The sequence below is a fragment of the Pyrgilauda ruficollis genome, unplaced genomic scaffold, assembly GCF_017590135.1.
Source record: "Pyrgilauda ruficollis isolate IOZ18807 unplaced genomic scaffold, ASM1759013v1 scaffold21, whole genome shotgun sequence".
NCBI classification, from domain to species: domain Eukaryota; kingdom Metazoa; phylum Chordata; class Aves; order Passeriformes; family Passeridae; genus Pyrgilauda; species Pyrgilauda ruficollis.
Window position 1 is genome coordinate 4,639,987 of NW_024520318.1, and position 26,920 is coordinate 4,666,906.

The 26,920-nt window shown below is 43.2% G+C and overlaps 1 protein-coding gene across 1 annotated transcript; it reads right to left on the reverse strand.

Moving 5' to 3' along the window:
• Positions 1 to 782: 782 nt before the first annotated feature.
• On the reverse strand, positions 783 to 19,980 carry NCEH1 (neutral cholesterol ester hydrolase 1). The gene is made up of 5 exons (XM_041467723.1): positions 19,703 to 19,980; positions 10,972 to 11,200; positions 9,015 to 9,084; positions 6,907 to 7,078; positions 783 to 5,507 (listed from the first exon to the last, which is right to left on the reverse strand). The coding sequence occupies exons 1-5, from the start codon at positions 19,838 to 19,840 to the stop codon at positions 4,890 to 4,892; spliced, it is 1,227 nt and encodes a 408-aa protein (XP_041323657.1). The 5' UTR covers positions 19,841 to 19,980; the 3' UTR covers positions 783 to 4,889.
• Positions 19,981 to 26,920: the final 6,940 nt, after the last annotated feature.

The window sequence follows — 26,920 nt, forward strand, 5'->3', positions numbered from 1 at the left end:
AGATGGGAAATAGGGCACAGGGACAAGCAGGGGATGTGGTCACAGCCTCACTCAGCTGAGGGAGGCACTGCCCTGCCTTGCCAAGCCCTGCCCAGTCAGATGTTTTATGACATCTGAGAAAACATCACTGGAAAAAAAAAGTTTTATGTGGCCCAGACTGTTTTTCATGCATTCAACTTCATGCATTCAATTTCACGCAAGCAGGAATATGACTCTTGCTGGCTTAAAAAATAGGGTTGTAATTCCTTTGAAGCATTTTTTCCCCACTTTTAAATTTTTATCAGAAGAAAGGCTTTGTATTCTGTGAAAGGCACAGGAGCCTGCTAGACAAAATGGGAACACCCCTCCCCCCCCCCCCCCCCCCATTAGGATTTTTCAAAAGCAATGCTGCTACGATCAATAAATGAGAGAACAGGGGCAGAAAATGGGTTGCAGGTCAGAAAAAAAATATGTGAAAGGAACCTGCACTTTTTTGCTGGCTAAACCAAATTTCAAACATACACATAACCTACAGACAAATAAAAATGTGTTTATACATCAGAATGTGAGTTCTGCTGTTTATCTTGAAGAAGAACAACAGCAGCAGTGCAGGTTTTTCCACTCTTCAGCTCCAGCAGATGTGGTCACCATTAACCATTTGGCAGAAGTGAAGTACAAGGAGGTGACCCTCACAGCCCACAGACACACAGAAGTCTCCTGCCTTGAAAACAACCAAAAATCAGACTGGAAATGCTCAGAAATACAAAACCAGTGGTCCTGGGAAAAATAAAATAAGACACAGGTATATTTCATTTAATTTATTTGTTCTTCATTTTGATAGCACATCTCAAATTACACTTGGTAATGAGATCTTACAAATCTTTCCTCTGTTCTGGGACAAAAAGCAAAAACCACTCATGCATAAGGTACTGAATGCATTCACATCAATATGTTGTATGTTGGGCTTTTGAACATCATAAATATGAGAACATGAAACCAACTGGTATTGGAATTTTTTAACAATATCATTGTTACAGATCATAGCAGCTTAAAAGGTTTCTCAAGTTTACTTATTTCCAATATTTTTATTTGTAAAAGTTTCTAGTAAAGTTTGATAAGAGATTAAAAAATATAGAGGCCCAAATACTACAAAATAATGTTTTAAATATGAAGTATTTCTATTTAGTTTGTAAGTGTTAAAACTCACAGTGGCCTTTCTGCTTTGACTGGGAATGCAGTTCTGAAATTATTTAGATGAAGGTTATGAAATTCAACTTATTTGTGATTTTTATGCATCATGAAACCTCTTGAAAGAGGTCTGGGCTTCCAGAAATGTTGAACACCCATCCTTTAAGAGGTCCTCAGCCAAGGACACAAAATCTCCATCTATTCCTGCAAATATTAGCCAAAATATTGGGAACCCAGTAATAAGAGTTCTCAGGTCTATGAAAGCAGGATAAGAATGAGTATAGATTCTGTTATGCAAGTTGATTTTGCTTTTTTTTTTTTTTTTAATGCTGTCATCTGAATGCTTTGATAGCCATCAGGAACAAGATACTTTTGCAATAGAGGGATAGAATCTAATTGTACTAGGGGAAGAAAAACTACCTACAAAAAAAGCCAAGATCATGATAAGAAAACAAATTTATTGAACATCTTCTCTGAAAAGACTCTACCATGCACAGGTGAAATATTGCTACAAACACTTGCTCTGATCCTACATCATGCCTTAAACTGCTTTTTGAAATAACCAAGGGATGAAGGTGCAAGATGAACCCAAGGAAACACTTGGGGATGTACAAAAACACAGGAACAAATCCAGGTGTTGTAACATGGATTAATCTTAATCCCTCGCTACCAGGCATCTGCTTTCTATAACCCTGAGTCAGTTCCTAGGAGCTTGTAGCAACACAGCTGGAAACAACCCTAAACTTTCATTTTGGGACACGGGGACTGTTTGCAAAGGAGGACAAAGCACAGGAGGAGGAAAGATGGGTTGGGACTAACTCAGTTCAAGGGTTACACTGAATTTAAAAAGACAGCTGTCTTTTTAGAACTGGAATTCAGACCTCTTTTTTTGCATGTTGTAGGATCCCTCAGGTGTCTCTGCAGCTCTCAGGTATTAAACCACAAGGCTGCAAGATCAAAGTAGTCCAGATGCTCTGACAGAAGTAGGTAAGAGCGTGCATCACATCCATGTGGCGCTGAGATCTCGGCCATCGCACCGGCTGCTGACGGCTTCGTAAACACGTTCACTCCAGTTATAAACTTACTTATTTCTTGTGCCAAGACTTCAATGTGCTTCAGTGCATGAAGGAAATTTACAACCCACTCCAGGAATATATATATGTGTATATATATATATATTCCAGCTCTCCCTTTCATTCAGTTAAAAAAAAAAACCAAAACAGCAGCAATTATATTTTAGATTCGTAACAGATATTTATAACTTAGCTATAAACAAACGCTGAGCTAAAGCTTTGCAGAAAGCTCTCAGAAAAACTAATTATTATAAGACTTATAGGAATATTAACCATTTTTTTCCAGTACCACAGTTATACTATGATATATAATCATAGTATATCTACATATTACACTAATGACAGTGAGTAGATATAAATTGTATCTTTTCTGACATGGGTTTACTCTTTCAAGTGGCAAGAAGCAGCCTATTGTTATAACTCAGTACAGTGATTTTTTTTTTTTTTTACTATTTTAGTCATAGTTTAAGATCAGGTAAATGTAGCTGTCTCCATATAAAGGGAAAGGACTCTGGGGCAGATTAGTAACTTGTTTTTGAATAGATATAACTTTGTCTGTTCAAAGCATACAATCTATGAAGTTGTATTTATGGGGAAAAGGAGGAAAGAGCTTAAATCCAGATAAAAAGTTTTAATTCCTCTATAGTGTTAATTTGGTTTCTTGATCAAAATTTTTTCTGATTCAGATTGTCACTTGGTTGCTCTAATTCCACCAAATCTTTGTAAATGCTAAATGGAAGAACAATCTGGGCCACTGTTGAAAAAGCTTTGCCTTGTGATCTCCGTGTGAACCATGCTGGGAATGAGTTTTGGCCTGCATGACTGAGCTGACATCCAGGCCTTGTCTCATTAATGGTTTTTTTTAATACACACAACCACGTTAACAACCTGGTGTTTCCAGGAAGCAGTGATTCAGCAAAGCCATTCTCCTACTTAATTTAAATCCCAGTCAAAGGGGACTGCTCTGTATGTATTTTAAATGTCAGAAGGCAGTTTGATCTACCAGAACCTGATGAACTTTTCAGAATCCTGTTATAACGAATGCTTTAATGAAATAGCCTTTGTTATGATCTCCAAGGGCTAAGAAGCCTCACCTTAGGGTTCCTGAACCAGGACAGAGGAGAGCAAACTGCTCAGCAGGACCCAAGCCCAGCAGCATCCCTGATGTGGGACAGGCTGCTCTGAGCCAGCTCTTGGAGAAGGATGGAAAGTCAAAAGCCATGGGAGCTGCAGAGTGCCTGCAGTCACATTCCCATCCATGTGCCTCACCCATGCCTGAGAATTCAGCTTCACAGCTCTGTTGTGAGGTAGGAAATCACTGCCTCCCCTGAAGTGGGGTGCAAGGAGATGACGTTGTTCTCCTGGGGACCCACAGGAAGTCTGTGGTAAAGCTGAGGATGAATTTCATCTCCCACTCTCTCCTCTTTTGGCTTTTGACACCACCTTCATTTCTGCAAGCTGTGAGCAGCCTGGACAATAGACAGTCACAAAGTGGTTTCTCTCCCCATTCCTGCCTGTCTGAACTTTACAGACTGGCTCAAACTGCACAGATTTGCTGCGAGATCATCTTACCTAGAGCAGTCTACAAGACAGACAAAGCTCAGCTGCAAAGCTCAGAATTAAATCTTCTGTATAGACTGGAGCCCACTTGTATTCGCTTGCTTTCCTCCTTTCATGAAGCAGGAAATACAATAAAAACTACAAACACAAAAGAAAAGTCAATGAACAAAAGTTTCTACTATTAATTACAAACATTAGTGCAAACCACACAGCAGACTATTTGTAGTAAGGTCAGTATTTTCTGTAAGGAGGTCATATAACTGAGGCTTTAAACACAGGTGAAGTCACATTCTTCAGCCAAATAAGTAGTCAGCTTTGAAGGTCACTCACACAGGAAACCTGGATTCTGCTGCCACACACAGTATTTTATCTTATCACATAATATTTTATCTATTTGTGTGTATGCTATCATACTTTTTATCGAAAATACATTTAGTCCTTTACCTTCTAAAAATATATTTATTAAAAGGTAGTAAAGACCAAATTCCAAAGCTGAATTACCGGTTTGGCTAAGAGACTCATCTAGCATCGTTTTAACTGCCTAGAAGAGCTTTTTCAAAAAATATTTTTAAAAATTTAAATGAGCTGTTTGTCTATGGCAAAAAGCCAACACCTAAATCCTTGCTTGTCATTCACATTCATGGCCCTGCTGCCCAAGGTTCTCACTGTGATCAGATGCTTAACACTAGCTCACGGTTTTTACATATTCAGAAGTAGATGTAGATGTTAGGATTTATCTCACATCACTTCAAAGCCAGGGTCTTTGTACTTAATTAAGAGTCAAAGCTTGAAGTTGCAGACAGGTTGGAATGCTGCAGGAATCCTGATCTCCCTGCTCAACACGTGTTTATGTTTGGCAATAGTCATCTGGGAGAAAGTGGAAAAAAGACTGGTTTGAAAAAAAAATCCTCCTCAAAATTCTTTACTGGGCAAGGCCAATGGAGCTAGAAAATGCTGCAGTTAGGGGTCTGCAGCCGAACAGTGAAGTCACAATTCAGAAAAGTGCACTTTTTGATTGTTTGCTCCTCCGCCAAACAGACACCGCAGCGACGCACCCACCCTGCGCCTTCCAGCCCAGGGGCCCTCCCTTCACAGGTTCTCATCCAGCCACTTGATGTAGCTGTTCCTGGTCTTCACGCCGGCCGAGAAATCCGTGGGCCACACGGTGAAGATCATGCAGCCGTGGAAGCAGTCGTGGAAGTGGTCGAGGGTGACGGGCACGCCGGCGCGCTCCAGGCGCGTGGCGTACATGGCGCCGTCGTCGCGCAGCACGTCGTTCTCGCAGGTCAGCACGTAGGTGCGCGGCTGCCGCGCCAGCGTCGCGTCGTCCGCCAGCAGCGGCACCGCCCGCACGTCCAGCAGCGCCGGCAGCCGCTCCACGATGGCCGCCGTGCCCGTGGTCTGCACCACGGGCTTGTAGTCCTTCTTGAAGGAGGGAGGCAGCAGGGACGTCCAGTTGAGGCGCGCGCGGAAGGAGAGGGCCCGGCCCACGTTGAGCGCGGTGTGGTTGTTGATGAGCAGCTCGTGGGCCAGGTCGTAGTTGCCGTTGATGTAATCGATCCAGTAGTTGATCATGATGTAGCGAGGAAGCACGGGCATGTTCATGTTCTGCTGGTAGGAAGGCGTGTTGAAGTCAAACGCCTGGAGGACTGGATAAATCAAGGCCTGCAGTTTCGGTCTGACAGGCAAATCCTCATCTTTGCTAAGCTGTGTGAAAAACAGGACAGAATTAAGAATTATACAGAAAAGAAACATGTATCAATGTGGAACTTTAGGAAAGCAAACATTCATTTGACAGTTTTAGAGTGAATTCTGCTCTTAGACAGGTAATGCGGCTGTTTTGTCTGAAGTATTACCAGCCTGATCTTTCTCTTCTCTCGTAAAGTGGCCATTCAGGCAGATTCAGCATCCCGTTCCCAATAGAAACCAGTGACATCAGTTTATTGCAGGGAGTAAGAAGAAAAAAAGATGTGTAAAGTAGCATTTCTCTAACACAGTGCCCAGCTGAACAAGTGGCAACAGCAGGATTTCCTGAATCAAAGGAGCTACTCTTGCTTTTAAGAGCTTTCCATGGATTTTTCTTCCGTGAATTGATCTAATTGGGTTTTTTTTCAGCCAGTGCAGATTGCTGGCATCCACAGTTTCTTCTAGCAAAGATGCATCTGGTGCAGAAGCACCTCTCTGTGTCTGACTTGACCTGAATTTGATTTAAGTCTACCAATTACAAATTTGGTGCCCCCTGATTGCCTTACTGGAATAGTCAGCAAACTCTTTGCTTCATCTCCTGCACAAGATACCCAGTGCCCTATCATGTCTCATCTGGTTTAAAAAGAATTATGCATCAGGAAATCGAATTAGGAATGCTGTTTCCAAAACGTGGCACTATCATGTTTATCAGTCCTCAATATTGAAGCTTTTGTTGTAATTGTTTCTTATTAATTTTTCCACCCTAATTTAATATTGCAAGGTTGTCATGATAATTAGTTGTCTGGACATGGTATCTGCTTTCGTATCACTAATGGTTATGGAAATAAGAATAAGTTAGTAATAATAATATTTCATTCAACCGTGAAAAATATTACTTGCCTCGGGTCTCCTTTAAACTCTTTGCTAGATCAAATTCAGATTACATTTAAACTGCAGATACACAAAAGAAATTTTCTTAAAAATGCAAAATGCTACAGGAAGACAATTTAACAGAAGAATTAAGCTCCATTTACTGTATATTTTGTCCTTCATTTGTATTTGAAAGAAATAAAAGCATATTTCCAGAGACAATTATCTAAAAATAGGCAACCATATCAAGAAATTAGGCCTACTTGGAAAAACAAGGAGTTCACTAGCAAAATAGGTTAAAAAAAAGTCATTTAGCTACTTGCTCTTAAACTCTGGTCCATAACAACTTGTGACTATAACAACACATCACAACCTATGTGACTCATATAGTGACTGAGTCACTGTACAGAAAGAATATTAACAGATTCTGGCTTTCTACCATTCTGTTTTCAGGCGTGGCACATCACCTTGTGATGGTGCAGCACAAAGACCCTGCCAGTCCCTGGGCTGGACTGCAGTAGTGCAATACAGAACACTCAGTGGATGTTACCTGCTGGCACACAGCAGCTGCCAAATTCCCTCCTGCACTGTCCCCAGAGATTGCAATTCGACTGGGGTCCACTGAATACTCAGCTAAGACATCAGGCTGCAGGAAATGCTTTGTTGCACGAAGAGCATCGTGGTACTGCTCGGGGAAGCACACCTCGGGCACCAGCCTGTATCTGCAAAAGGAAAGGGATGAGAAACAATTCTTATCTTTACTTTATTGTACTGGTGTTATTGTACCTCTCCTTTAGGATTTACAGGTGGTATCAGATAACCCTTACTGGAAATAAATATTTCATTAGGATAAATAGTATTTCATTAGGAGAAGTAGGAGGTGTGTAATACGTATGTAAGACTTAATCTTATAATTAATGTTCTAATTTGGAAAAATTAAAATGAACCTACTAGACATGAATAATACCAAGATAGCATAAAATTGTGCAGCACTTTCCTGAAATTTACAATGGAGTATTTCATCATGCATTATTAAAATTCAATAGTTAAGACACCCTTGGCAAGGGAGTTGTTACACCCTGCCTGGTTTTGATCCGAATTCCCACCTTAACAAGCATGAGGGTGAGTAAATCATACACACCCAACATGCTCCTGTTTGGCTGAGCCAAACACCTAAGCATTTCTGCTTCCCAAATTTTTACTGATGTCAGGAGAGAATAAACCTTGCTATCCAATGAAAAGTAGCCAAGAAATTAAGCAATGTCAATTTTCTCCAATGCAAAAGATACAGTAATTCCTTTCCTACATCAAGGAGAGGAGCAGAAATACACCCACTGGGCAGGTGGGGGATGGAGGCACAGAGAGCAGTCTGCCAGGAAGAGCCAGCAGCTGAATCCCACACATGAGCCTTCCTCAGCTTCTAAATAACAGTGCAGGAGAAATCTGCTTGTATTTACTGGATAATTTGACATCCAAGAGTTGTTACTGGGCTTTATGGTACAAAGCAAAGTTTCCAGCTTTTCAAACTACAGATTTTACACTTTCTCAGTAGAGCCTAGCCAACCAAGAATTCAGTTCTCTGACTCAAAACATCTTTAGATTGTAAGCTAAAGAAGTTTCATATGCAGAATAAATTTTAAACTTAAGATTACAACTTTCAAAACTCCAATTGTGACCTGCTGTCAGAAAGCAGTCTGTATCTTGTATATACAGGAATCTGAGAGTGTCCTTTGGGAGCTTCTTGCAAAACAGCGTAACAGTAAACTGTGCATGGATTGTGAAAGTGAGATTTGCAATTAGACCAACGAGGAATCCAATTAGACTTGGCTAATTGAATACACACCCCTTGATTGAAGGATGTAATGATTAAGGAAAAGAGGTAATAGTTATTCAGAGCAACAGACAGAGTGATACCAGCATAAATCAGAAAAGGAATAATAAGGAACTTTTCAATATTGTGATTGCTGCCTGTCTGGAATAATCAACAGCTGTTTTTGTAGTTTTTCTTGTTTCTAATAATAAAAAACTAAAACAGTAAGAAAAAATAAACATAACCCCCCAACCCTTTAAAGTACACTACAATAAGCATTAAATGAGTAACATCAACTCCATATAATTAAGTTGCAATTAGATCCCAAAGCTTGGTATGTAATGAACTGCAGGTGGGAAACTTGAGTAATTTTATCAAGTGGTTTAGTTTAAAAAAGAAAATATTGAAGTTGACAATAAAGATGGGAACAGTACCAATCAAGTTGGTGTCGTCTAGGTAATGTATTTAGCTAATCAAGAGGTTTGTTTGCCTTGGAATTGCTCAACATGTTAAAAAAGCAGCCCTGCTTCTCTGCTGTCTGGCAGTCTTCTGCTCTTGAGGGAAGCACAAGGCTTAAAAGAGAGGACTGGAACAGTGGGAGATTGCAAGAGCAGCAGGAAACTGCCAGACCTCACAGTGTATTCTAAAATAATTAGAAAACCAAATGAATTTCTGATACCGCTCCAATTCGTTTTAATTTTAAAAGGATAAAGGTATGAGGCGGTACAGAAAAATTACTGTCCAAGTTACAGCCTTATAGAGAAGCCACTATTGAAGGAGAAACTAAAAGAACTATGTTACACATTTCTAATACCTTAAAATTACTTGATCAGTTTTAAATTACTCACTCAACAGAGACAACAACAGCGTTCAGAGATTCAGCCATGATTCTGCAGAGATTGTTGTAAAGGCTTGTTCCTGGAAGGGAAGGACAAGGTGTTAGGGACATGTGAGTCAATAGTCACAAAGCTGTCATTAAGCTTTCTCAGAAAACATACAGCTATCAAACAGATAGAACCCATCAGATTTTACTACCAGAGTAAATGATAAATAAGATCAATCCACACCTGCTCAAGTGCCAAATCCATACTACAGCAGAAGGAATGTACAGAATCCTGCAGTCTAATGCCTCTTTCCTCATCTGTTTTTTGGTGACTTCAGACATGTCATTTCACCCACCTATCACAATTTTCTCATTTGGCCAAAATCTAAGGCAGCCCATGGTTTGGGGGCATTTACATCCAGAGAAGGTTACTGCTGTATGAGTCACTGCCTGTGGTTCATTTCATTATAGCATGCATTGCTTTAATTCAAGTGAGTTGCCCTATTAATGTCAGCTGAGCTACTCATTTAAGGGAGGATTAATCACAGCTATCCTATTTATCAGAGGACTGATTATCTTTAATTTTGTTCCTTTCCAGTTACTTAATTGTTGGTTCCCAGTACTATAAAATATACTAGGACATAAAATGTTTTCTAAAGTATCCAGTCTTAGAAGTTAATATTTAGGTGTAGCAATTGTGTCATTAACTTCTGCACCTTGGACTCAGTGACACATCTGACAAAGCCAAGCTATAATCATCCTGACAAAGTGCAGCAATTTAATATAAATGTTTGCACAACAAGAGTCATATGCAAACTATTACAGAACAAATGATGCAGGCAGGAGGTTAACAAATATCCTTTAGGCAGATCTAAGAAAACCCATCTCAAAGCACAATTCCTCTGTAGGAAGAGGAGTAAAATGTTTAACTGCTGCAGGACAAAGAGACTGGAATTTCCAAAGGCATGTGAAGGCCACATTTTAAAGTTATTTAGGAACCTGAATCTCACTCAAATCATGGTCTAAATGACTTGTACATCCAGAGTCCAAATGCAATCAGTACAGTCTGTGTTTCGTATCATTTTGTAAAAATCCACTGATTTTCTTTTTTCTGTAGAGGAAGCTGTAGAATCAGGGCTTTATGGACTTCAGGATGTCATGGGAACAATGGGGAAGGAAAAGGGAGAAGTCTCTTCTCAGATCTGGATCTCAGAGCAGCCACAGGAGCCACAAGCCCTTTGACTCCCAAGGCTGTTTTCCTCCTGTACAATGTGGAAGGAATCAGTGGTTACCTTATCACTGCCTATAGCTGTACCTCACTTCCCCTGATTATGTTTGTGGTTTCCAAGTTAATGGAGTAAACAGCATTAAATTTCAAGGTAATTATTCTAGTGGTGGTTGTAGTCCCTAAGGAAGAACCCAAGGAGGAACCAACCTCTACTTGTTTCCCTCACCCTCCTCCTGTCTGTGCTCAGCAGCGTGTATTCCCAGGTAGGTGTTATTTAAGAACCAAACATTAGCAAGGCTGTTGCATGCAATGTAAATCAGCTCAGTGTTCTGCTAATTATTGTCTGAAAATGGGGCAAACCCATGTAATTTCCTTATATGTAGCCAGTGGAACGTGATCACCAAGAAATGACTTTTGCACATTACCTCAGAAAGTGAGAGACTGGCCCAAGCAGCCCACCCAGGCATCACAGAAATTTAATCAATAAGCTATTTTTTCCTCTCAGGATGCAATAAAATTAACCTTTTGGTCCTTTTACAGCTCACATGCAGATAAGATATGCACTTCTGCTGTGTGTTCACAATATTTTTCTCCCTCTCTCCTTAGACGTGATCCATCAGAGTGGAGACCATCACTACTGAATTCAGGTACATCTAAGCAAAACTGCCATTCCTGGCAGGAAAAAGAGCTTTTGGCTTTTCCTGCTAGGAGAAAAGCAGACTGAAATCCTATTTAATTACTGTCAGACACCTACTTGCACTTGCCAAGGCCCAGCCCCCTCCGTGGATGTAAACAACGCTGCGCTTGAGGCTTTCATCTCCCTTGGCTGGAGGTTCAAACACTCTCACTTCCACGCCATCAAAAACAGCATCCGTGATTTTAATGTCTTCAGAGGAGACAGACTTCAGCTTGTCAAAGGTGCAAATCAAATAATTCAGAACTATCAAGTGATGGCTGAGTCTCAGATAGTGAATCAGGTGGCACTAGAGGGGGGAAAAGAAGAAAAGAAATTTTTGTTACTTCAGAGCATATCATACTCTACCACGCTGATGTGCAAATACAACTGCCTTCAAAGGGCAGGTCCTACATGATTCATACAATATTTACTGGAAAATGAAATTTTATCAAGAACCTCTAATGTTTTTAAAGCTGTATTAAAACAAAACGCTGCCCATAGAAAAATTTCTGTGGAAAAATAAAATTAAATTATGAGCACTTTGTGGATCACAGCCATGAACGAACACGCAGATCCTCTGAAAGACACCTTGGAAGGGAACAACCCTCGTGTTCCACTAGGGGACCTGTGAAGCTCCTCAGACTGATGCCAGCAGAGGGCAATACTACACAGGAGATATTTTTTGGTGATAAAGTATCAAAAATGCAGATTATTTCTCTTGTTCCACTGCAAAGCATAAGTCTTTCTACTTCCAAATTAAGAAAAATTCCCAAGGACTGCAAAGATATTTGGAAACAGTAATAGTCTTAAAGGAATATAATGGCGTTTTTTGGCTTGTCCTGTGTTTACCTGCAGAACTGGGAAGGATCTGAAACACTAGTCAAGAACAACAGTAGGTTAATGACTTTTTTTCCAACCCCAGAGACTCAAGTGTGTTACTTTTTTATGTGATTAAACACTAAGAAATTGAAAAATGATCTGATCCTTCCGTCTCCTTATGGTAGAAGGAGCCAGATTTTATCCCCTTTAGCTATCCAGGATTTTTATTTCCATATTTATTTTTAAAATTTTGCTCTTGCCTTGATTAGAAACCTGTTTCTCTCAGTAAACACTACTGGGATTCAAGGCACTCCTCCACTTTGAAATGGTCATGACCTGCTCCCCACACATGACCTGCCCACTATTTGTAGTGCATACCTGTTCCCATGCCCTGGATGGTGCACCAGGGGTGGCAAAAGGGCAGCCAAAGGACCGCAGTGTCCAGAGTGACCATTTAAAAGCAAAAGTAGTGGAGGTCTTTCCCCTTTGAGCTCAGACACTGGATAACCAGCAAGGCCTTTAGTACAACTTTCTCAGGCAAGGCAATGGAGTCAGGAAGTAAAATTAACACATGTATTTAACATGTACCTGTAGGAACACTACCACTAGGAAAACTGTCAGCTGGGACCTTTTATTTTATGTCCAGGTAGCAAATACTTGGAACAGGAAGAGGTGTCCTGTTGTATAGGGCTTTTCTACACACACCCACTTTGCAGTGTGAATTCTGCCAGTCCCACTGGAGCAGTATAACCTGCTACAAAGAATTCAAGAAGCTGACACAGAGTGAGCAGGGTCACCCAGGTACTGGTCTAACCACATTCACCTGCTGAAGAACAGACAGCTGCCAGTTTAATCTGTACAAAATCTGCACACACCCCAATCCAGAAGAAATGCAAGTTTTGAAGCACTCAGCATCTTCTCCTCCAAAGGAGATCTTACAGCCACAATCTCTTAAATGTACTTTTTTTTTTTCTCTGTCCTAATCAGTTTGAATGTTAAAAAAAAGTTGAAGTATTTGCTTTCATCCAGGTTCTGTACAGGAAAGGCCCTGCACAACTCCCACTGCAGACTGCTGTAGAAGAAAAGACAAGTTTGATATTTAAACCCGCGCCCCCCCCCCCCCCCCCCAAATTTACACCAAATACAATGGGCTGTTATGTGGAATCCATTTCCAAAACAAGAATTAAAAAAAAACGACTTTATTTTCTTGCTTTAACTTGTGCTAACATCACCCTGCTGAGATGGCTTGGTAGGAATCCAAATTTTAAAATGTTTGCTGCTTTTTGGATGGGACATCATTTCTTCATACTGCAAGTTTTTTCTCTGGGAGAAGAAACACAAAATATCTGCCTGGCAGGAAGAAATGTTGAATTCACAAGGCTATCTGCATCTCCGAGTTTCAGACCATGTTCTTCTCCCACCATTACTTAAAATTCCCACAGGAAAGCCCAAGACTAGTTTTGAAATCTGAAGAGCAATACATCTATTAATAATCTGGCACACAAATTGTTTGGCTGCCACTGATGTAACCACATAAAGGTCTGATCCTCTCTGTGCCCTATGGAAGTTCCCAGGGGAGGTAACCGCTGCGAAGCAGTCTTAGAAATACTGCTCAAGAAAAGAATGTTTTTGTAGATTTTATTTAGCCTGACTGTGCTGCAATAGACATCTCGCTTTTATTTTCTTCCACTTTAGTTTGCATTCTCTGTAGAGAAGATTACCACATGTTCTCTGGAATCAGGAATGTTTTGTTTTCAAGGCTAGTTAGTGGTGTTTACCAAGAAGTGTTTTGCCCTGTTCTTCAAACCACACAGCACCCTGGCCCTCTGCAGCCTACCATGCTCTTTCATGCCTATTTCTCCTAGAATAGACCACTCTTTCCAAGAACCCAGAAACCTGGAAGAGATGCTTTCCACACCAGCACACAAAGGCAACAATCCTTTATCAGGCATGGGCAGTTTTTGTGCCAAGCATTTATCAGATAGATTCTCTGTTAGTCAATTGGTCTAATGAGCCTATTGGCTTGTTATTTACAAGGCACCAGGATTGCACTTTTTGCTGGCAAAGTGCCAGTCTTGCCCGAAGTTCTCACAAATAAATGTCTTCTTTTCCTCTCTCTAAATATTAAAAGAAATACCTATCATATCTTAGCAGTCTGTACTAATACTCCTGGCAAAGATGTGGTTGGCCAACTCTCCTCTAGGAATACCTTGCCGCTTAAAGGACAGCCCTGCCCATCCTGATGCCTGTTCTTCCCTGACACCTTTCTTGGGGTACCCCTGGAAGCCTCAGAGCATGATCTTGCTGCACCAGTTAAATACAAACCCAGCAGAGCCAGAGAAACACTAAACTTCAGTCATGTCACCGCCTTACTGATTCCCCAAGGCAGGAAAGAGGAGCAGGAGAAAGGATGGGACCAGCCATTCTGGCAGCAGCTGGATCCCCCTGAATCTGGGGTAAAACTGGAACTGTTCATCTCATGTGAGCAATACTGGGTTTGATCTTTGCTGGTAGTTGTGGTTTTTACCACCCTTCCAGTTACAACCTGCAGGGCTGCTGCAGGTTATCCAATGTAACACTTCAATATATTTGGGGATTATGCATATGTTTGGATGTGGAGAGAGAGGAGAGGAGAGGAGAGGAGAGGAGAGGAGAGGAGAGGAGAGGAGAGGTTCTCTGGTGAAAAGGGAGAGCAGACAGTGCTGTAATACTAAAAGCTAGTAGAACGGAAGAGAAAGCATAAGGAAAAGGGGGAAGTAAAGAGACTACAGGAAAGAAAGGGGAGATAGTATAAAAATGAAAAGCCTGTGGGCAACTGGCCCAGAACTGCTGTGCCAGCTACAGGCATAGCACATTGCTCGCTCTGGGTCACAGCTGCAAATTTTTCCACTACAGCAAAATCTCCTTTTCTTTTGCCAGGACATTCCCATGACTGAGATTTTAAGGTAAGGACTATGCAGGCACTCCCAAGGGACTGAACTGTTCAAGACTGACACTCTCCTTCTGGTAAACTCTTTGATATGAGGTGCCAGGTAATGAAAGATTTTAACTGATGTAGGAGAAATTTTTCAGTAAATGAAGAAAGGAGTCAGGCCAGAATGAACAAAGTACTGCAGCAGTGAGGCACCATTACTTCACCTTTAACCACCAATATCTGTCTCTAAATTACATGAATTCTTCTACTGGATCCTCAGCTGATAATTTAATGAAGAAACTCACATCCCTCAAGGACTTGAATTCCATTCTCATCATGTGTTCTCTATTGCAAAAAAGTAACCCAAAAGTTTTTGTTGCAAATGTCCAGTAACCTCTAACACCACTCAGCACATTGGGACTCTCTGTCCTCAGACGACTTCCTGGGCTAACGCTGGCTCTGCCCTTTAGCCACAGAATTATTGCGACAGGTCAGGTCGCGCTTGCAGCACACAGAATCAACTCCCTCCAGAGCCACCAGCTGCTGCCTCCAGTGCCCTCCCAGCCGGGCAGAGCCAAGGCCTTGCACCGACCTTTCAGGCTTTGGGGGCATCAGGAACTGGGCAAACAGCTAAGGCTCTTCGTACATCCAGCACTACTTGGGACCCAGCCAAATCTCTCACTCATGACTCAACTGAGTAATGATGCTGGAACTGCAAGGCTGAACTGTCTAAAGCTCAACTTCCTACCTTAAAAGACACAGACACTATAGTCAGTTCTGGCATTGCTTTGAAAAGGACACTTCTATAAACATTAGAGGCCAAAACGCCAACACAATGTCTGCAGTCAGTAACAGATTAGTGAAAAATAAACACGATAATTTCCACATTTAGCTGTGTGTGGAACAGATTGTTTTGTGTGCATCTTGGGCAATTTACCCTGTTTAAGGGTGATTTTACAAAAAGATTTCTCAATGCAAGTGTCTTGTTGCCCAGTAAAGAACACGTCTTTTTAATACTATTAGACAAGACAATTTTCAAAGACAAGTGCTCTTAGTTTTATGAATTTCCTTTAGAACTAAAAAGAAACCAGGAAGACTGTTTTTTCAGTTTATTAATTAGAAACAAAATCTAATTATGTTTTAATGTAAGATTTTGCTCACATACCTATTCAACCATGATGATCTGCTTTTACAGCAACACAAGTTACCTGTTTCTGCAAGCAGAACTTAAGAGTGTGGTTCAGTTTCTGCTTGAGTGACAGTGCTGTGAGACCTACCTTCCATAACTAAAAACCTGTTTTACTGTAAATCAATTCTAAGACTGTTCTTGCATCCAGAACCATCAACAACTTACTGCACTGCCTACATCTATGACTTATGTCTGTCCAGAAGTCACACACTCTGAAATATGTGGGTAGAGAGAAATTAAAATGTTTGAAAGAAACACAACTGTTTTCTTTACTCTTGAATGTTGATATCCCATGGTTTATTTTATTCCAAAAATGAGTGGAGAAGAAGCATAAAGGAAACACTTGGCTGATGAGAAGTTTTCTGCCCTGTATAGCTGCCTGCTTTCTTCCATATACATCTATCTGATGGCCTCTATGCCAATCCATTTATTCTTCCAAACCTTTGCCAGCAGTTGTCCCAATTCCAAAAAAATTCCTCTTTCCTTGCCATGCACCAGAATAGCAAGTGTCTTGACAGTGGTGTTCAAAAATAACTTATTTCAAAGGACTTGAATAAACATGTGCTGCTCTCTTTCCTCTTCTGAGGGAGAGTGGTTAGAGGAAGAAGTCAAAATGCTGTCATCAATACTGCTGTTACAGCAGAATTACAAATTGTTCCTCTAGACACTTGTAAATAGACACCAACTGAAAAAAATTACTATGGTTAAATCTATGGCTCAATCCTTTCAATTAACTCAATCCTCAATTAACTTTCTGTGGCTTCCCAAATTTCACTGAAGCAGAGCTCTGATGTACCTGTATACATATATATATATACAAGTTTTTAATTCCTAATCTCAAATTGTGTTACACCAGTTTAATGTAAAAATGTTACCATGCCCCATTTTGAGACAGGTGATGGGCAAATTGCCCTTTCTTAGGTAAGCATTTTCACAAAAATTCTTTAATATCATTAAAGTCTCAGTTTCTCTGTTTTCTTTCCAGAGCAGCACAGGGCATTAGAGAGGGCACAGGAACAAGGATCTGGAAAGTCATCTCAGTTTTCACCACCTTCACTGCAATTTTTGTGACCTCAGATAAGCACTCCAGCTCTTCTTACCTCTGTTCCCCCCAGTTTAAGACTTAAACTGACACTTTAGCAGTATCAGTTCCCTTCTTTAGTACGTTTTGAAACCTACTTAAAGAAACTGCCCTATAAACATTACACACGTTTTAAACCACCTGATCATACTTGAAAGTTTGTTGGATTCTCACACTGAGCCAGGACACTGACTCAGTCTCAAGCTTGTAAAGAAATTTATAGCTGCCTGGGGCAAAACTCTACATGCAAATGTAAAAACCTTATCATTAGTACACTGGAAGCCAGTGACAGCCCTATTGTGTTTTATTCAGTGATTATTAATTCACTGAGTAAACAAACACATTATCCCTAACAAGAAATGGTCACACTTAATCATCAGAGTCTTGACAAATCCATTTCAAAATAAGCAAAAGACAATTAATTTATTTGAAGCACATGAAGTTTGTGGGGAAAAATACATTTCAAATACTTTAAAATTAGAAAGGTATTTCTGTCAGCTATCAGACCTATAAAGCAAAACACCAAGCTGAAATACATTCACAAGTGGGTGAAAGTTCACCAGTTCCACTGAGAGAAATGTTAAACCATTTAGCCTTGAAACAGCTGATAGAGAAAGAAAGAGGAAGCTGACCTCTAGAAAAGGACATACACTTTATTTTTATATATATACATATATATATATATATATATATATATATACACACACACAAAAGCTGCCTAACAAAGTAAATACACAAGGTTAACTTTTACAATCTGACCTTTGGTTCAAAAGAGTTCCTTCCTAATGACAGTCATTTATTCCCGACTGTGCTGCCTCAGTGTTAGAAAGACTTCTGAACCCCTGGAAAGCACCTTCTCTTTCTCTCCAGAAACCAAGACCCCACAGGCTCACCTGCTGTGTGACTGGGGCACCTCTAACAACTCACCTCCTTCGTACTTCTGGGTAAAACTCACTTGTCTCTTTGTTTTGCAAGTGATGTTACAGGCACTGTTACTTGGTTAGTAGTTTTTCTCGCTATTGAAGTTTTTATTTCTAAGGCCAGAGATGTAAACAAGGAAGAAATTACCACCTTCCCCTAACAAAGTCTTTCCTGCCCCAGAGAGGGGGCAGATGTGGGCACCTCAGTCCTGTCACCAGCCTGCTCCAGCTGGCACCCACCAGGCTCTGTCCTGCCAGCTCTTCCTGGAAATATGACCTCTAGAATATGTCAGAAAGAGATACTCCTCAACCTCCAAGCTAGAGGTACCAGAATGCATCTACAACCCAACACACCACATTAACAAACTGAACGTGTAGCTGAGGTAGCAGCAATATACATATGAATAGCCACAGTCATACCATTCTCTAAAGTTAGGTCTCCTTGAGCCAGCGGTTCTGGCCTTGATTCAGGTGTTCCTGGACAAACCATGACACTGTTCTGCAGGCAGCATGCTGTGCAGGTACCAAGGCCCTTCTGTCCCTGCTTACCAATGAATTTGGGCAAGCTGAGCACCTGCAGTTCAGTCACTTGAGTTAAAAACATGGAGCGAGTGAATGTCAAGCCATAGATTTTACTGCAGAATTTAAGCTATTGTATTGCATCATTTGCCTATCACACAGGACGATTTACAAGTGACCAGGTTTTATCTGCACAGCAAAAAGATTTTATCATTTCAACCTAGAGGCATGCTTTCATTCAGCTACACAATCGGACCATAAGATGTCCCAGGGAATCAGATGAATGATCCATTTAGTCCCAGCCTCTGTCTCCAAAGGTGACAAACAGAGAAGCTATTCAGACAGAATACACAAGTTTGGACACGGTGTGATCCACTGTCCTCATGCTTCCCACTACCCACCATTACTGCATTAAGAATGTAGCAGGTACATTCCCACCTAGTCCATTTATGAGCCCTCTGTCCACTAACTCATTTAATCCCTTTTTGAAGGGCTCATCATCTGCTCAAAATACAACCTTTTGCACATTTCAAAACAATCCAGTAAACTGAACTTTAAGTCAAAACAACTTTCAATTTTCCCATACACCCTGCTTTTCATCAGTCTTGTCTATGACTGACGAGTCCTTATGAAAGACTGGATAATATTAGAAGAAAACAAACTTCACAGCTGAAGTAATTATCAGAAATTTTGCCATCTCTGTTCTGTTTCATGTCAGCATAAAAACACTGGCAGAAAATAAGGGAGAAATCATTAAGTGACAACTGCTCTGTGACAAAAAGCAAGCATTCAGAGAGGTTTTTTTAGTAATAAGACTCCAGATCAAGACAGTTTAATATTTGAAAGCGCTTCACATGTCCTCTTTCCCTAAGGCACAGGGATCAGATTAAAACCCACTAATTCTTTTTTCCTGACCAAGAGCCGGAAATTGGCACAGCAGACGGAGCCGCTCGCGGCGAGGCTGTGCCAGGAGCCCCGGCAGCGCTCGGCGGTTCCGAGCGGCGCTCGCCGGACGGACGGACGGACGGACAGGGGCGACACCCCGGGCTGTCTGTCCCGCGCGGCGCTGCCGCTGTCGCCGCGGAGCCAGCGCCTTACACAGGGACACGAACCCGCTTCCCCTCCGGCATCAGGACCGGCCGCAGCTCCGGCCCGCCGCACACGCGATGTCACCGAGCCGGGCACTCCCCGCTCGGCTCCAGCCACAGGGCAGCGCCGGGGGCCGGGCCGGGAGGGCTGTGCGGGGGCCGCTGCCGCTGCGCGGATGCCCCGGGCCGGCACCGTTACCGCGCTTCCGACCGCCTCCGGTACCGGCGCGGGGAATGTCCGCCCGCCTCCCCAGAGCCGGGGTGCCGGGGCCGCCTTACCGTCTGCTGCACCGCCCGGAAGGTGGCATCCAGCAGCATCAGCTTCCAGGGGTCGGACACGGCGCCGGGCAGCGGCAGGTACACGTAGTAGGCGGACAGGGCGGCCAGCGCCGGCAGCAGCACCCAGGCGGCCCGCATCGCCTCCTCCGCGCCGTGTGCGGCCGCCTCGCCGCGCTCCCCGCGGGGCGCGCACCGCCCCCGGGCCGGCCTCCCCCGGAGGAAGTGCCGGCGCTTCCTCCCGGGCTGCCGGCCGTGTGCCCGGCCCGAGCCCAGCTCAGAGCCCGCCCGGCGCCGCCCCGCCCGGGCCCGCCCGCCCCGCGGCCGGGCATGCTCGGCGACCGCCGCCCCGGGGCATCGCTCCCGCCCGAGGCTGCCCGGGCCGGGCGCGGGGCCTCGGGGGAAGGGGCTGTGCGGACACACGAGGCGTGGGGTGACGGAGATCCTTCATAGCGCTCTTGGCCAACAAAGGCATGTACATCTCCAGTGCTGCCTCCTGGCACCGCGTACCCACACCCAGCACCCCATACGCACTGCTGACACCCCATACCCACTGCTGACTCCCCATACCCACTGCTGACTCCCCATACCCACTGCTGGCACCCCATACCCACTGCTGACACCCCAGACCTACAGCCAACACCCCATGAACACTGCTGACACTCCATACCCACTGCTGACACTCCATACCCACTGTTGACACCCCGTACCCACTGCTGGCACCCCATACCCAATGCTGACAGCCTGTGCCTACGCCTGACCCCTGTACCCACACCCAAAGGCTTTGCCCACCTCAGGCTGAGTGGTCCTGTGGGGGCTGGCCTGGCAGCAGCCAGCCCGACCCACAAGCAAACCCCACCAGTTTCACGGAATCGCCGAATGGTTTGGGTTGCAAGGGACCTTAAGGAGCATCTCATTGCAAACTCCCTGCCGTGGACAGGGACACCTTCCACTAGACCAAGCTGCTCCAAGCCCTGTCAGATCTGGCCTTGATTTTCATATTTAGGGTTGTAGATGTGCATGGTGGCAGCTCTTTGCCAGCAGAGAACAGGAGTATCGGTGTTCAGGTAGGGCTGGCCCTTCTCCACTGAGCCCAGAGGCTGAGGAGGTGAGATGAAGGCTGCAACATGGATCAATGCAAGTCAGTTCGACAGGATCTCAGATTAAAGGTGTTTCAGGGACACCCTTACTTTACCTGAAGAAACCATACTGTTTCCCATTTCACACATCACAAAATGATTCCAGAAAGATTATTTGTTTAAGGTACATTTGTTTTGTAATTTTGTTTTGGACTGGGAGTTGTTGGGGTTTTCATTTTCTTACCATGGGTCAGTCACAAATCTCGGTTTAACACAGGAATATTTCTTATACCTAAGACAGGAAAAAAATTTAAATAGATTTTTTTCCATCCCAAACACTAAAGAGTTCAGCCTTTACACAAGTCCTTACTTAGTCACAGTCCTATCGTCAGCAAATTAAAATATTTATTTAAATAGCCAGATGTACGTACATTATGAATCCAGTGCAGAAGAAAAAAGGAGTGAGCACCAAATTTAGCACCGACAATAATTAAAAATGAATTCATAATACTAAAAAGTCACATAGGAATATAAATAGAGTCCTGGAAAGCACAAGTTTCCTTTAAAAATTGACATGAAAACGTAATATAAGAAAAATATGTTTCTAAGAACGAAAAGGTCAACTTTTAGTCTAGCTTTCCTGGAACTGAAGTACCACCTTGCTGATTCTAAAGGTTGCAGAAGAATGTTTCTGGAATGAGCAAGAAAGTCAGGCCCTCAAGCATCTTTAACCTTTTTTAATAACAACAGCAGATGGGTTTTCTGTGGTTTTCACAGACCATTTGGGTAGACTACAGAAGGGAAGAAAAAAGCTTTGCCAAGAAAGCAGCACAGGGTAAGTCCCCGAGGTCTCCAGATTTTTACACAAAGCTGTGCCTTTCTGTGTTATTTTGTGCTCACACCTTCTCCTTCACCTTGTGCCCTGCTCCCTTGCCTCCCTTGCTCTGCATACCCTATTCCTTTGCTTTCCCAAGCTCCTGCCCCTAAAACCCACACCCGGCATCCTGAGTGTAATCATTGGTACCCATCTCTTCCAACAAAACTCATTGTTCCCAACCTCTGGCAAAACTGAGCCCCACTCCTCTCTCAGCTACTCATCTCCTCAAAGTAGGGATAAAAAGTTGGATGGGATTTTTCTGAGGTTTCTCATGCTCCCACTGACCCCCCACATACATCTGGTGCTTGATCTCTCCCCTTCCTCATGCTTTGAAAACTGCTGCTCTGGCTAAACTGAATCAATGGCTCTTTGAGGAATCTGTTGTTTTCCAGGTGCTTAACAAGAAATCAGTTGATTGAAAAAAAACCAAACCCAAACAACCAAACCAACAACAAACCACTGTGGGTTGAGAAAGATCCCTTTGTTTAAAAAAATGTAAAAGAAATAAATGAAACCCCAGGATGTTTGCAAGACATCTCGGGGCTGGCAGTTTACCTACGTAAACTCACACCCTGAAGTCAAGGAAGAGGTGCTGGACCCCAAATTCCTGGGACAACACAAGGCACCAAGGTCTCCTTGGGCCTCCTGGGGTTCCATCAGCTTTTCCAGCGTGGCCTCCTTGTCTTTTTGCCACAGGTATGAGATCCCTGCTGTCACACAGGCGGCGAGTCAGGATTTATTTAATGATTTAATCTCCTGAAGCTTTCTCCCTGTGGGTGTCACTGCTTGAGGAAGGTATTTAACTATAAAATAAATGTTATGCTCCTGGGTTACTGATGCCTACTTACCTGGAAGGAAGGGCAGGTTTCAGCTGCATGTTACATTTTACAGAACACAAAATAATGGGTGTTTCTATTTCAGAGCCTTTTATAAGAAAAGCACTTTGATGTTTAAATGTCAGACATATGAAGAATAGTAATTATTTTGTCATCAGTCCTGTACTAATCTTTAGTGAGGATAAATGCACTTCTTTAAAAAGAACCCAACAACTTAGCCATGTTTTTTAAGGATTAACACCTAAAATTTGTCTACATTCTGCTCCTGGGACTACAGGTTCACCAGAATAACCAAATTGCTTCATCACTTAGTAATTCTGGATTTTCAAGTATATTGTGAAAATGGCTAATACAAGTCACTCCCAAATGCACAGGGTCCCTCTGTTTACGTACTGAACATTTGGGTACTGATTATATTATTTTTTAAACCTTTATCCGAGAAGTGATGCATTTCATTACCTTTTAATCCCCTGCCCAAATAAATATGGTTCTTCTATCTTTGCAAACACCACATTTTATACAGACTTTATTAATTTATTTTTTTTTTTAAGATCTTGACATTAAGTGAAAATTAATGTGCAATCACCAACATCTTTTCCAGAAACAAGTACTATTGACTCCTGTACTGCAGAACTTGTTGCAAACCTAGGAGACACCTGGTCCCTGGTTCCAGGGTGGGGGGAAACCTGGCTGAAAAGGACTTTTGTTTAAGAGTTTGCAGTGGAAAATCCAGTGGAAGTTGGCCTGGCCTGGAACTGCAAAATGATGGCCCAAGTGGGTACTTGAAGGTGACAAAAGGACCTCAGGTAAGAGTGGATTTTGACTGTAAGTTATCATTGAAATTAATCAATGTGAAATAAAGTAATTGTAGGACTTGTCTAATTGTGTAATAATTGGACACAAGTGTCAAGACTGAAGTGACCCTGTTTTCCAGACTGTTATTCTGAAATAAGTTCCTCAGGAAAATAGTCCTAATTTCTGTGTACCTCATCAGCAAATCTATATCCATATAAACAACACCCGTTATAATTTTCCTATGCTTTTTCCTATTTTGTTTTTCTTCCAAATAGTAAAAAGTCAATGGGCTTTTACAGCTGCTGGATCAGTCATGACAAAGCCTGAACTGAAAAAAAAAAAAATTGTTGCATAAAAAAAATTTGGACGATCTAAGAATTTGGCAGATAACAGAACATTCTAGAAATAGAAAATGTATCTCTCATGTTTACATTTGCAGTGAAACATTGTGTTAAATCAGGTTCCAGGATGTGGAACCCCTAAGACAGAATTCCTTTCTGTACCAGTAAGCTTTAGTATTAGGGAAAATGAAAAATAAAAGGATGGTTTAAGCATTTGGCATAATTAATTTATTTCGGGGCTGCTGCCGTGGAGTCAGCTGGTTGATTTTCACCTTGACCAGTCGTGTTTTCCCGGCCGCTCCTGTTTCCTACGAACTGATTATTCTGAAACTCACTACAAGAGATGCGCACCGATATTCTTTTTTTACTTATTACTTATTAGTAGCATTAATGTTTTTGCGGTGACCACAGCGGCTTTCTCCTGGCGCCCTGGGTTGGTGTGGAGGGCGATGAGGGCACACGAGGGGCCATGAGGGGAGCGCCGCTCCCGCCCCGCCCGCTCCATCCGGGTCTCTGGGCGCGGCCGTTGCGAGCGTTCAAACCCCGCGGCAGCCAATCAGCTCAGAGCGTGCCCCTCCCAGCAGCCAATCAGCGCAGAGTTCGTCCACCCCCGCCCACTCAGCAACCTGCGCTCGGTACCGCAACAAGCGCTGTGCGTCTGCCAGGGAAACATCTCACAGCCAATGGGAGGGCGCTCTGTCTGAGTGGCAGGTGCAGCGACGAATCGGAGAGGGCCAAGGGCGCAGGGCTGCCGAAAAGGAAGGCTAAGTGGGCGGGGCATCTCGCGACCGTGGCGAATGAGGGTGCGGCTTACAGAGGGGCGGTGGGGTCGGCAGCCAATGGGCGGCGGTGTGAGTGCGGCGGCTCGCTTTTTGAATTGGCGGCGGCCGCTGATGGCGGATGGCGGCGGGCGGCCCGGAGCGGTGAGGGGGCACCGGGGCCGTGAGGCGCGGGCTGCCCGGAGCGGGGCCGGTGTGTCGGGCACCTGTGGGGCACTCGGGCCTCCTCCGGGGCTCCTCAGGTCGCCGGCCGTGCTCCTTGGGCAGGGCGGAGCCCCGGGCCCGGCGGCACCTGCTGGCTCGTGAGGAGAGAGGCGGCGGCGGTCCCTCGTCCTGTCCAGTCCTGCCCCGGCCACCTCCTGCCGAGGGCTCGGGAGCCTTCCTGGGTGGTTCCTCGGGAGGGACATGGGAGGCGTGGGAGGTGTTAATGCCCTTTCCTTGCTGTTACAAACCTGTTTTGGTTTGTGGGTGGTTTGTGTCCTTCAGGCTTTCCACAAATTATTGGGAGGTCGCTTGTGAGTGTGATGCTGTGGGGGCATTAGCTCTGCCTGCAGCCTGTAGTGAGGGTGTTCTGACTTTTACTCTTTATGTGAGGGAAAACTGTTGTGTTCGTGTGTGCTGTTTGTTTTCCTCTGTATCCTGGCACTATCAGTCCGTGAGTTTAGTAACAAATATTGCTATTATTAAAACAAGGAATATTTTTAAATACACCCAGAAATAAATAAATTGGGAAAATCCATAAAGATAACCAATGCCCAGACTAAAGTCTGGGCTTCTTCAAAATGAAGTTCTCTGCAAGTTCATGTACATTTTACTTGGCATAATAAAAACTGTACTGATGTCTCAGACTAATAGGAAATAATCTCTAGGATTTAAGTTTAGTTGTGCCTCCAGCTGGAGGGCTTGTTTTCCTCCAAATTTACATTGTAATTGTCCTTGTGGTAATCATTATTAACAATATGGTTTGAATCTGCCAAGATTCTACTTTCCTCCACCACTGCAAAAAAAAAAAAATTGGTAACTGTGTTACAGTTCCTGGTGGTGACATTGTAACATTGTGGCCAGGGCATTCCCCAAAGACTCTTATGATTGAGGTTACTCTCTCCTCTTGCTCTGAGAAAAATGAGGTGGGTGGCTGGGACACAGGTCTAGGAAACTCAGCTGCATGGACATGCACAGCTCTGTGTGACCTGGAAATTGAAACTAAGGCGGCAAGTCTGCTGGCTGAATAAGTCTAGAATAGTGATAGATTTGTAGTGTTGATTATTGCTCATCACTGTGTTAGGAACTTGTGTATTATGAAGATTTGAGTCCTTTCCACGAGTCCCAGATGTGATCTCTGGAAGGTAAAGTATTTTCTGTATTGCTGGTATGCCAAAGTGCCCATTGCTTTTTGTCTTCTGACTTACTTTGCTGTGTAATGGGATGGTCATTACACAATTTGAAAAATAGTATGTGCTGTTCTCCAGGGGTTTTACTGCCTCAAGAGTCCTCTTCAGACAATGCTCCAGTGCATTATTTGAGTAGCTGCTGTTTTCAAAGGGCATTTACAGTCACAAGAACAATTTCAGTTCAAGTGCTACCAAGGATTATTATCCAGCTGCAGTTGCTGCTCTGGGTAACTCCTGATCTCACTGTGCAAACAGTGAAAGCTGGGTGTGTGATGAATCACAGGAGCTGCACCCTGCCTGCCTCGTGTGTGACAGAGAGGGGGCTGTGTGATGGGCACGTGTCTGAACAATCTTTGTGCTGCAGGATTGGGGTAGGTAGCTCCCAGGAAATGAGGGGGTTAAGGATTCTGCCTTTCCAGTAGGTGACAAGGCTGCTGGGCAGGGAGAGCACAGATCCATTGTGTTTGAGAGCAGAGAAGGCCTCTTTATCTGATGATGAAAAGCTACTTTTACTCCATTATAGTTAATGCATGACAGTAGACCAGACCATACAGCTAGACATATCAACTTTGCAGAGACTCTGAAGCTTTTTAAATTTTTCTAAGAGTAAACAGTCCTGGCTCTACTCTAGGTGCTCATTTCTAACCACAGTATCTCTAGCCAGTTCACCTGAAAAGCCAGATTTTAGCAAGATGTTATGCTTACCCTAATTCTTCTGCTAATGTTTCAAATCAATAATGCTAATTTTAGTCTCAGCTGTAGCTTATAATAGTTTGTCACTGAAAGAAACAAGTGCTTTTAGTTTGGTGCTCCGTGGTTAAGCTTTTTTAAATGAGCCCTTGAGTTTGTGCTTGCCTGTGCTCAGAGCTGAACTTCCCTCTGTGCAGGTGAATTGCAGAAGCATTTCTGTAACAGCTTTGTTGTCAGTCTTTTCTATCAGTTATGTTACTCTTGATGCTCTATCAGTGTGAGTGGGAGTTCAGTAAGAGCCCAAATGTTTTGTTTTCTGAAGTCCCTTCTGACTGCCTTGGTCATAGGACTGTTATGAATGAGCTTTTTGCACCTGTAACTGAGCTTGGCCCCTCCACCTTCCAGCTGTTGAAGAAAGAAAAAACACATAATC